The 12,741-nt window shown below is 38.5% G+C and overlaps 1 protein-coding gene across 12 annotated transcripts in view; it reads left to right on the forward strand.

Moving 5' to 3' along the window:
* Nucleotides 1–12,741, forward strand: part of VPS37A (VPS37A subunit of ESCRT-I) — a 66,308-nt gene that overhangs the window by 5,834 nt on the left and 47,733 nt on the right. For 8 of the 12 annotated variants that reach the window (XR_014831773.1, XR_014831772.1, XR_014831774.1 and 5 more), the window contains 3 exon segments: nucleotides 7,573–7,647; nucleotides 9,739–9,853; nucleotides 10,581–10,681. Coding sequence is in view for 7 of the 12 variants with exons in the window: in NM_001444327.1 (NP_001431256.1) it covers nucleotides 7,573–7,647; nucleotides 9,739–9,853; nucleotides 10,581–10,681 (291 nt within the window). In the remaining 5 variants the exon portion in view is untranslated. 12 annotated transcript variants of the gene reach the window in all.

Consider the following 12,741-nt stretch of genomic DNA (forward strand, 5'->3'; position numbering starts at 1 on the left):
AGAGATTTCCTATATAGTCTCTGCCTCCCTCCAACTTTTCTTTTAAAATAGAGAGATCTGGCAATAGTTTCCACACAGCAGTGTTTGCTTTGAGCTTAAGAGTAGCTGAAGTATTTACTGGGCTGCCCTTCTCCATTTTACCTGTATGCAGTCATTCCCTGTTATATACAAGCAATGCCTTCATTTATGTACATTATCTAACTCTTATAGGTATTTGAAAGTAAAACTTCTCTGTGGAAGAAAATTACCTTAACTTGTTACAATAAAAAATTCTGTAAGAATCTGCTATGCATTAGCCTATTAAAGCTACAGAAACCTACAAAATGTCTATTTTGACCCTGTAAATTTGAACTCTTATGCACTTAATTATGTGTATCAAATCTCATAATTAAGCGAATTTTAATTTGATACATTAAATCATATAGCCTATTTATAACCATTGATTAAAAGTTATAATTGCAGAGTATATGACATAATAAAGCATATTACCATTTAAGAAAAATTTTCCTAAATCTTAATAGTTAAGTGCCATCTCTAGTTAGTTTTCCATATGTGGTCTATGGTAGTATAAGTCCATACCTGCTTTAAAAAAAATGTCACCACACAGGTAGTCATTTCTCCTTTGCTAGTTGAGTCCAACCACATCTACTCCTCCTCTCCTACCTCTCCCTACTGTCCACTCACTTAAGCCAAAAACCTGGTCATCCTGTATCCACTTAGTCATCCCTACTACCACTGGATTGTTAACTATTCTCTCTGACCCAAGTCTTGTTCCCTTACTCTTTTCTTCCACATGGGCACCAGAGTAATCTTTTTAAAATTTGAATTTGACCATGTTATTCCTTTCAGCACCTTCCTAACCCTTGCTCAGAAAAGTCCAGGCTCCTTAGCTTAATGCCTGGTTGTCACAGGAGGTGATGTGGCTGATGGAAAGGTGTAAACAGACAGAATGTAATGTTAAGTTTCTTTAATAGCAAAGGATATGGAGACTTATAGAGACCTGATGTTACTTCCTATCTGAAGCTTTTTTGGGGGGATGCCCACACCCTCAGCTTGTGGAAGTTCTAGGGATCAGACCCGAGCCACTGCAGTGGCAACACTGGACCCTTAACTCTATGTGCCACAAGGGAAGTCCCATATCTGAAGCTTTTCTGTTTGTGTTTCCTCCGTCTAGATTGTACACTTCATTTCCTTATTTCTCTTTCTTGGGGTTAACTCTTACTTGACTTTTTAATGTAGCTCAGGTGTTGTTTTTTTCCTAGAAGACCCCATCACCCCCATCCTTGTTTTAGGTTAAATGCTTCTTCTCTGTTCCTATAGTTCTTTGCACATCTCTATCATTATCCAGTGTATTCCGTAGAGCACTACTCAAAAAATACCGTGAAATAACTGGTCCATTTCAAACAGAGAAAACAAACAAAACTTTATTTTTAAAATTTTTAAAATGTTTTAATTATAGTTGATTTACAGTGTTCTGTCAATTTCTGCTGTACAGCAAAGAGACCCAATTATACATGTATATACATTCTTTTTCTCATATTATCCTCCATCATGTTCCCAGAAAACAAACAAAACTTTAAAATTTTTAGAATTTCTAAAAGTCTTTAATATGCTAAAGTGCATCAGTATTCTCCAAGAGAAGGATATAGTATGTGGCATCTAACGAACAGAGCACTGAACCGTTTATTTAAGTTTAGTTATTTTAAATTTCCAGTTTAATTGTTCATTTTCATATCTCGTGTGTGTGTGTGTGTGTGTGTGCACGCGCATGCGTGTGACTGAATATGAATGCAAGTGCTATTTTCTTTTGTTCCTCTGAGGATATAGGCTTCTGTTGGCTCATTTCACTCATTTGTTTTGGACTTGTTGAATTTGGTGCATGGCTTGCATGGTTTAATTGTTTTCAGACCTTTTTGAGTGTTCATTTCTGTATTTGAGATTCCTGGTGGTTTGTAGATACTTAACTGTCTGTCATAGCCTGGCTCAGGTGATGAGTGAAAAAGAATGACTTGTCTTGGTATGGGGCAAGCGAGCGTGCTCATTTGAAAATGGAGGCTTCTTGGGGGTTGGGAGCTTTCCAAGGTACTGCTACCTTAGAGGCTGCCTCACCATGTTATCCCAGGGCCAGATACCACGGCTGTGAGCTGGTTGGACCCAGCAGGGCAACAGCTGAGTGCTCCAGCCTTCCTGCTGTCCCGTCTCCACACACCTTATCCTGAGATATGCTCCTGCCCCTCCCTCCATGCTCTGATTTGCATTGACTTGGTTCAAAGGCTTGAAGGACCTTCAGACTGCTCCTGCTTTGCATTGGCCTGATATTTTGGGTTGTCATTAGTTCCTGTATTTATTTTCTTTTTTTTAACCCTTATTTCTTAAATCTAATCCCATATCATTTTATCATTCAAAGATTCCTCAAGGTTTCTTGTTTATGGTACTACTTGCTTTCCGACACTGTTATAGATTTGCTTTTTAAAAGCCAGTTTTGATATTTCCTGGAGATTTAGATGGGAAAGGGGAATTGCCTAACCTCCATCTGCCATCTTTATCTAAGCATCTGAACCCGTTATTGGAAAGGATCAACTAAAACCCTTCCTCAAATTACCGAACACTGTGGGAAATGCATGACATTAGTATCTTTTATTGATCTTTTTTAGTCCCTTGACTTTCTCTTTGTGCTGTGTGCCCTAGCAGAGCAAAGACCATACATTTCCATCTCTGTATTTCCATTTCCTTGTAAGATGCTGGATATATGGTAGCTGTTCAGTTGAATCTGGTCTTAGTTATGAAATTTAAGTTTACACAAAATACAAAGCTACGATATAAATGGTTGTTCTACAAAAGGAATCTTTTAGCCCTAACTAGTGCCTGTCTTGCACTTCAAGTTTCTTTATAGTTTTAGAGACTATCAAGGAAATGAGGATTTTAGTTAATCACACATTCTGACAGTTACCTGTTGTTTTTGTTTTGTTTTGTCTTTTTGCTATTTCTTGGGCCGCTCCCACGGCATATGGAGGTTCCCAGGCTAGGGGTCCAATCGGAGCTGTAGCCACCGGCCTACGCCAGAGCCACGGCAACGCGGGATCCGAGCCGCGTCTGCAACCTACACCACAGCTCACGGCAACGCCGGATTATTAACCCACTGAGCAAGGACAGGGACCGAACCCGCAACCTCATGGTTCCTAGTCGGATTCGGATTCGTCAACCACTGCGCCACGACGGGAACTCCAAGTTACCGCTTGTTTAAGCTTCCTTTTGTCCCAAGCATATTCAGAGTCACTGAGGTAAATCTATAGTAATTCACTTCTTCAGAGATATAGCAAATAAAAGTTATTAATGGAAGGCCATTTAAATTTTCTCTTGTGATGTGATTACAGTATTACTTTAAAATGTGTGTGTTTATATCCAAAGAATACTACCTGTCAGTGTAAAGATATGGCTATAAGAATGTTTATCAGAGCATAATTTATAGTAGTAAAAATTGGAAACAATCTAAATAACTAATAGTACAGAATAGGTTAAACAATATTCTACAACTTTATGCAGCCATTTAAATATATTTTAAAATAACATTGATTTGGGAAAGTAATTTTTTTCAATGAGAATGACTTAGTTTTGTAACTTTTTTTTTAAATAGAAAAGGAAATCAGTATTATATTTGTGATGAAGATTCAGGGAATACTTCTTGTTTTAATTAAGTAAAACAACTGTCTGCCATTTTGTCTAATTTAGCTAGTTTCCTAGCTAAAGGGAAGAAAAGGTTTTCCTTGACTCTCTTAGGGTCCCTCACTGGGTCTGAAAATGAAACTGGCAAGGACATATTAACAGGAAAAAAGCTACAAATTTAATTAATTAAATTTAATCAGTTTACATAACATGGGGGCCTTCAAAAGGAAATGAAGATTCAAAGAAACAGACATGGTATTTTATGCTAGGTTTGATGAAGAGTGGACAGTTGTGGAGGAATGTGAAGGGTTAGGGAGTATGGAGCAGACCTTGGAGATACCGTGGGTTCAGTTCCAGGCCACCTCAATAAAGCAGATATCACATTAAAGAGAGTCACATGAGTTTTTTGGTTTCTCAGTACATGTGAAGGTTATGTTTACCCTATATGGTTGTCTGTTAAGTGTGCGATAGAATTATGTCTAAAAGACAGTGTATGTATCATAATTAAAAATATTTTATCTCGGAGTTCCCATCCCATTGTGGCTCAGTGGTTAACGAACCCAACTAGCATCCATGAGGACACAGGTTCAATCCCTGGCCTCTCTCAGTGGGTTAAGGATCCAGTGTTCCTGTGTGGTGTAGGTCGCAGACATAGCTCAGGTCCCTCGTTGCTGTGGCTCTGGCATAGGCTGGCAGCTACAGCTCCAATTGGACCCCTAGCCTGGGAACCTCCATATTGCTGTGGGCGTGGCCCTAAAGAAGAAGACAAACAAAAAAATATTTTATTGCTAAAAAATGTTAACCATCATCTGAGCTTTCAGCGAGTTGCAATCTTTCTGCTGGGGGAGGGTTTGACATATTGTGAGAATTGCCAGTGTGTGACCCAGAGACATGAAGTTAGCAAATGCTATTGGAAAAATGGCACCAATAGATTTACTCTATGCAGGGTTGCTGCATCCTCCAATTTGTAAAAAGGCAGTATCTGTGAAGCAGAATAAAGCAAATTATGCTTGTAATTGTAGTAAACTACAGCAGGGAGTGTGTGGTTGGGGAGTGGATAGTGGACAATGATGGCATAGCAAGGTTGGTTTGTTGGAATTTTTCTTGGTGTCCCTATGCCTTCTGAGATAAGGATGATCCTTTCCTCTTGGGATAGGGAGAGCACCTCTTAATGAAGTTTTATGATCTGTTTCAGGGAAGAAGTGTTGGGAGGGGCAGGAAGGAGGTCAGTAACTTTCCTGTTTCTGCTTTTTTCTCATACTCCTTCGGCTTAAAATATTCAAGATACCAAGGTGCCGCCTTTGTGGGTAGCATGTCCTGAACCCCATCAATTCCCATGATTAACCTGGTCTTTTGGAATTTGCTGATTATGTGTTCAGGTCTCATTAATATTATAAATATTACCTTCAGCTATTTTTGATACCTCATGTGTGGAGGAAACTTGTCAAGAATTTTAATAAATGTCAGAAATATAATTATGGGGACAATAAATTGAACACTTACAGCAAGTGATTTAAGTGAAAATTATTTTAACCAAATTCACTTTGTTTTCTATAAAAATACTGTCTGAAAAACTTATTTAAAACTTTAATACTACAAAGTTAGGCTCCAACTTAGATGCATGTTTTACATGCTTACTTAATAATGGCTAACATGGAGTTCCCTCTTGGCACATCAGGTTAGGTATCCATCTTTGTCACTGCTGTGGCATGGGTTGGTTCCCGGCCCAGGAACTTGCCAATGCCGTGGGCTCGGCCGAAAGAAAAAAAGAAAAAAAGTTAACATATGTTGAATAATTATTATATTATGTAGAGGGCTTTAACATGCTTTATTTATCTCACTTATTCTAATAACTCTTTTAGGTTGATGAGTATTTTAACATCCCCATTTACCATTTGAAAAATAAGGCTTAGGCAGACTAAATAAATTGCCCATGATCACACAAGTAAATGGTAGAGAGAGTATTTGAACCTAGGAACCTAATTTAAGAGATCATGCTCTTAATCACGAAGATGCTCTACTTGGCTTTGAACTGGTGGACGCCTTTGTGATCAGTGTTTTCTTGAAACATTGACATTGTAGGGTCCTAAAATAATGTAGAGGGATAAAAAATTTAAGCCATTTTATTGATTATATAATGTTCATACAGCTGAGAAGGCTGTCAGTATCCTAATCCAAACCTGATCCCCAAAGAGAAACCTTCATAAAAATTGTATTAGTTCTGGGAGTTTCTGCCGTGGCTCAGCAGGTTATGAAACCAACTAGTATTCATGAGGACTCGGGTTCAATCCCCAGCCTCGCTTAGTGGGTTAAGGATCCAGCATTGCTGTGAGCTGTGGCATAGGGCACAGATGCAGCTTGTATCCTGCATTCCTGTGGCTGCGTGGCAGCCTGGCAGTTGCAGCTCCGATTCAACCCCTAACCTGGGAACTTACATATGCCGCAGTTGCAGTCCTAAAAAGAAAACAAATTGTGTTAGTCCTAATGTTGACTATATTCTTGAGTATTTTCTCAAGCATTTCTTCAATCATAATCCCACTCCATGGGATGTCAGAGAAGACATGTACAGTTTCTTCATAACTCCATGCCAACACTTTTGACCCTTTCAGGTTACCTGAAATTTACATATTTGAGAGGCTAGGTTTTTATCAGAAGACTATAAAATGCCATAGCCCCCAAAATGAGGAAAATAAGAGGTTTTCTAAAGCTACTATTGAAGTAATGAAAAGAACAAAAAGTAAATTATGTAACTGCTAGATCTCTCAAAGGTATTCATGTTGAAAAGATCTCATGTATAGGAATATTAGGCTTCCTCTCAACCTTAACTCATTAATATTTTACTTAATGATTTTCCCTTTAGAGATATTATGAATGTTGGTTAGAATTCCAAGTGAACCCCCAAAAGATTTGGTTGGGAGATTAAAACTGAAATACTTTCACGCCTGCAATTAAAAATAAAATAAAATTCTGAATGTAAAGTGTTAAAATATAAAGAACTTATATTAGTTGGCAGTTACATTTAGCTGCTAGTAGCAGACTCCCAATATAGTGACTTAAACAAAATAAAATTTTTTTTTACTCTTGATTCAAGAAATTCACTTTGACAATTCCATAATCATCAAGGACTCAAGTTACTACCTCCTGCTTAGCTCTCCCTAGTGTATGGCTTCCATTCTTAGGGACGTTCATGGTCCAGTAGAGCTTTTAAAGTCCAGCTGTCAGGTCTAGGTAGGAAAGGCAAATGGACTCATACTATATTTTTTTGTTCCCCTTTAAATTAAGATGCTTTTCTAGAAATTTCTCTACTCAACTTCCCTATATTTTATTGTCTGGAACTTAAGTCTATAGCAACAACTTACTGCAAGAAAAGCTCGAACACTGCTACTCAGAATAAAATCAGGCTTCTCTTACTTAGGAAGAAGAAGTATATTTGGTTTTGAAAAGCAGCCAGCAGTTGTCATAAGACTGTAGGAGACGTCTCATCCAGATTTCTAAGTGTAAGCCCTTAAGGCCCAGCCTTCCCCAGCTGTCTGTATAGGTGGTTAGTGGCAGAGCTATAATCAGAGCCCAAATGCCCTGCTGACCTCTTAACCAGAGGGTTCACAATTGCCTCTATTAATGATGAATTAGATAAAGTGGTCATAAATCAGTCTAGAGTTTTTCTTTGCCTTTTTACTTCACCATCTAAATTCCCCTCTCATCCCACCCATTATCTCAAAATAGTATTGCCTGCTTATTTGATAAACTTTTCTGTCATCATTTCCCCCTCAAGATACAAGTTATGTGTGGCTATCTAGATTCTGTGATTAAAATAGTCTTTGCAGACTTTTAAAAAATTTAGTACTTGTTTTTCTCATTACTAGTTTTTTAACTTTAGATAAATTTTTTTTCTCAAATTTTCTCCTACAGTATAGCTGAAATACAGAAAGATGTGGAATACAGGTTGCCATTCACCGTAAACAACTTGACAATTAACATTAATATGTAAGTAGAATTGTATCCTATTTTTTCATGTAGTCGGTCTTTAAAAATTTATTATTTTTGTTATCTGTTATTAAAAGTTGAAAGTGAACTTATGTCCTTTTGCAGTAACTACAATTTATTAAACTTACACAATTTCGTGAAACAAAATATTTTAAAGCCATCATTTTAATATATATGGCTATAAGAAACTATAAAAGAGGAAATTTAATAAAAAATGTAATAATAATAATCCTTAGTACTATAATCCTTTATTGATTTGCGCTAAAGTCTTAGCTGGAGGTAAGCTGAAAGTAAGAATGATAGTGACAATCAAAGGATCACATATGGAAAACCACTAGAAGGTGTATTCACCTTTACATCAGAAACAAGTTAAAATACTAAAGAAAAAGTTAAAAATGCAATCATTAGATTACTAAGTTATCAAGAGGAAAGGTTGGACAAAGTGATTGCTGAAGTACTCATTTAGCTTTAAGTGCAATTACTAGTCTTTAGCATAAAAATTATGGAATTACCTCAGATTGCATCAGGTAGCTGGCTGCTAGAGTGAGTGTTTGGGTGAGGTAAAAAGGCACTTAACTTGAACACAGGAATCATGCTTGTTCATTCCCATTTCCTCATTGCCTAGTGTGTTGTCTGCACATAGGAGGCCTTATTAAATTCTAGTTGAATGATGAATTAAAGCATGAATATAATAGTGCCAACCATAATGCTCTGTTACCTTGATAATTGGCAGCTTTTTGAATCTTGTCAGCAGTCCTGTAAATTGGAGCAAATTATAGACAGGTGGGTAGCGAATAGTATAGTCAGGCTCGAAACCCAGTTTGGCTGAGCTCCAAGGGTCATTCCTTGCCTTTTTTACCAAACTAGTTTAACATCTTCAACCGTATAAATGAAGTAGTTGTATCTCTCATCTCTTGCCCTAGCTCGAGCTAAGTAGGAGAGGCCAGTTTTCTTCTGGACAGTGCTGCCAAAAAATAATCTTCTGAGCCAGAAGGGGAACAGAGAGGTAGTTTAAAATGACATATTTGTCTGAATTTTAGAAACTTGGAAAACAAAGTTCCATATATAGTAAAATCTCATTTTTAAAAAAACTTCACTCCTTAAGAGTTCCCTGGTGGTGCAGCAGGTTAAGGATCTGCTGTGGTATGGGTTTGATTCCTGGCCCAGGAACGTCCACATGCCATAGGCAGAGCCAGAGAGAATAAAAAACAAAAGAAAATTCATAAAGACCTCACTCCCTAATTTTAAATTTGTAGTAGTTCCCCCAGAAGTTAAGATTTTTACTCTTATTCTTTTTTTGTATTGAGAATTTACTGTTCCTTACTTGAAACCATGTGATTGACCTCAAAGTTGGGAAAGATGTGTTAATCGAGATATTTTGAAAGAGTGCCGTATAGAACCAAAGCATGATGACAGCTACAGTGTTCCAATCCTGGTTCTTTCCATAGTATCCACTCTTTAAAAATCCAATACATCGCGAAATAATTTCTTGGCAGCATTTCAAAAGTAGGAAAACCACAAAAAAATTATATGGCCAGAACCTGTGATCCAGTAAATAAGCAGACTGGATTATATGGTTCACCTGATTTAAAAAATACCTGATCTAATTTTTAGCTGAGATTTTGGATAGTTTGGTATATTGCGTTTGAAAGCAATTAATTGGTGTGGTGTGAAAAATAGTCTGTAACTCAGGGTGTCCTTATTCCACATTAAGAAGATTTTACAGGAGTTCCCTTTGTGGCTCAGTGGTTAACGAACCCGACTAGGATCTATGAGGATGCAGGTTCGATCCCTGGCCTTGCTCAGTGAGTTAAGGATCCAGTATTGCTGTGAGCTATGGTGTAGGTCGCAGATGTGGCTCAGATCCCGTGTTGCTGTGGCTGAGGTGTAGGCCAGCGGCTGTAGCTCCAATTTGACCCCTGGCGTGGAAACCTCCGTATGCCTTGGGTTCAGCCCTAAAAATAAATAAAGATAAAATAAAAAATAATCCAAATGAAAGTATAAAAATGTGTTTTTAAGTGATTTTGTTTTAGGATTATGCCTATATAATATTTGTTGTTTTTGTTTTTGAATCTGACCTATCTTTACCAGATTGCTCCCTCCACAATTTCCTCAGGAAAAACCAGTGATCAGCGTTTATCCACCAGTACGACATCACTTAGTGGATAAACAAGGAGTGTATGTTACCTCTCCGTTAATAAACAATGTATGTATATGGTGTAATTTATTTCAGAAGTTTTTACTATATTTAATAGATAATTCCAAATTGAAGGTTATTTGTTTTTTCAGTGGTGAGGATCTGTTAATGTTAGAACTTTGATTCATAGTAAATCTTTCATAGTTATTAGAGATAAAATTCAAATATGCCTTAAATTTCTTATGATAGGTATATGATTGATTAACATGAGGGACTGTAACTTAAATGTGCTCTCAGTATTTACCTTTGAACCGTCAAATTATTGTAAGTAGTGAAATGTGGAAATATATCAGATCCACTATTGACTAAATAAACTTTTAACCTGATTTATGGTCTTGGTAAGAAAATATTATAAGTTGTGGATTGCTAATATATTCAATTGACAACACTACCCTTTGCTTTTCATTTAATTCTTGACTTGCAAAATGAATTTAAGATTAAGTTTTACAGGAGTTCCTGTCGTGGCTCAGCAGTAACGAACCCAACTGGTATCCGTGAGGATGCAGGTTCAGTCTGTGGCCTTACTCAGTGGGTTAAGGATCCAGCATTGCCATGGCTGTGGTGTAGGCCAGCAGCTGTAGCTCCAATTCAACCCCTAGCTTGGGAACTTCCATGTGCCGAGGGTTCAGCCCTAAAAAGATGTTTTAAAAAAGATTGTTTTACAATTATCCTAATGAGACTTTATAATCTTTTTCCAAAAGTGATTCTGATCACTGTATATTACTGTTACTTTTAGTTTACAATGCACTCAGATCTTGGGAAAATTATTCAGAGTCTCTTGGATGAGTTTTGGAAGAATCCTCCAGTTTTAGCTCCCGCTTCAACAGCATTTCCATAGTAAGTATGTTTCTAACAAATTAAATGTTTATAACAAAATAACAAATGTAAATTTGCATATACATTTATTTTAAGTAATCAAAATTATTTTAAAAATTCGTATAATGTTAAAAGACACTCCTCTGCTTTTCACATTTGCTACCTTTACACAAATGCATTCATACTTTTCAGAGGCAACTATGTTTTCTTTTTTTAGCTTCTTATCTAATACTTACCTTCATCTTTTTGAATAATGTATACATACTGCAGTCTCTTGATTCTTTCATTTTAGATACTATCTATTGGCTTCCTGTTGTGATTTTTGGGGATTTTAGTTCTTTATCAGATAAATTACTTATCTTCATTAAGGTGTTTTTTTCTGAGATTTTATCTTGTACTTTGATTTGGAACATGTTTCTTTATTTCTTCTTTTTGCTTGACTCTGCTCAAGATAACAGTCTCCTCTCCCAGTTTTGAGGGCAGGACTAGGAGATGAACCTTATCGTTCAACCCTGCACTGGCCCTTGGCTGTCTCTCAAGCCTTCGTGATTGTCCAAGCAGCCTATCATATTCTTAATGGCTCCCAGGAGTTGAGGGTGTGCCAGGACCCATCATTACCTCAAAGGGGAAGATCTCATCACCTAGATTTAGGCTGATTAGAAGCAAGACCCTCAGGCAGCAGCTTTTATGTATGGAAATATATACAGTTTTGTGGGGCCACAAGCTGAAGTCCTGCTGGCGACCAAAGCCAGATGATGAGAATGCAAAGATGGTGTCCACCTGCCTAGGTTCTCTGAGGTGCCTCCGTAGGTCTCTACAGGGGTTCAGTACCTGAGGCCCACCTCTCAGGCCGAAGCTCCAGGATAAGCAAAGAGGCCTCTTTCAGCTTAAGACTATGGATATATTTGAGTCTATCGTCTGTGCAGTGCCCAGGTATGGTAGCCTGCCAAGAACTGCTTATAATTGTTATGGTCCCACAGGACCCAGGAATCTAAGCCCCCTGGCCATTAGAGCCAGGTTAGCAAGGGTGGCAGCCATAAAAACCAGAGTACCAAATGTAAAACCAGGACCCCAGATGCGTGTAATATCACCCCTCTGAGACATGCTGGCATTCTGGAACATTACAGAGGGAGAGCTGGAATTTAGCAGAGCCCCCCTCTGCGGTCTGCGGAAGGATTCCCTTCAGCACTTTGAGTTATGTTTAATGAAAAGCCTACCCCTCAGGCTGCAGCTATGATGTTAAGCTAATAGGCCTCTTTTACAAAAAGACGGATCTCCTTTTACCTGTTGCTTTGCCTTGGGGTGGTAGCTGATTAATAACTCTTTCTCCATTGGTTATTATCTATGAGACCTGAGTCTAAGCCCCACTGGCTGTCTGATCCAGGCAGTGTCGTGGTGTCCTCTGGTGGCAGCTGCAAGAATCGGCAGCAGACAAGGGTATAAGCTCCATTCCCTGCAATAGTGGTGAGCTAGAGTGAGGCGGAGGGAGAGTGCAGAGATAACATCCACCAGCCTCCATCTCCATGGGGGCCTGGATGTTAAAGCTCCTAGACAAGCAAAGAGACCTCTTTCACAGAAAGAGTGGGGTGTGCTTCAGTCTGCTGTCTGTGCACTGTCCTGGGAGTCATACTCTACCAAGAACTGTCTCTGATTGTTTCAGTCCCATGGGACCCAGGAATATAAACCTGCCTGGCATCCAGAGCCAAGCAGTCAAGTGATATTCCCTGGGGAGCAGCTGTGAAACAGGGCACAAGAACACACAGAAGAACTTCCCTCCAGGAGATACTGGCTCTCTGGAGCACAGCAGATAGGAAGCAGAATGTTACTCCCTACCCTCCATCCCCAGAAAGTATCCCAACAGACCCCAAATGAATGTTAAATTAGATGTCTGCCCCCTCAGGCTAATGCTCTACGATTAGATTAGCGAAAGAGCCTCTTTGCTGTTAAGGCTAGGTCCTCTCCTGCCCTGGGTCCTGGGGCCAGGGAGTCTGAGCAAATGAGCCCTTTCAGAGTTGTCCTTAGTTTGCTATAGCTTTGTTGAATCTCATGGATGTGAGCTCTTTTGGTCTTCAGAGAGCTGC

The sequence above is a fragment of the Sus scrofa genome, chromosome 17 (assembly GCF_054392235.1).
Source record: "Sus scrofa isolate SSC_HxYL_T2T_F1_AM1 chromosome 17, Sscrofa_HxYL_maternal_Yorkshire_Landrace_v2.0, whole genome shotgun sequence".
Lineage (NCBI taxonomy): Eukaryota > Metazoa > Chordata > Mammalia > Artiodactyla > Suidae > Sus > Sus scrofa.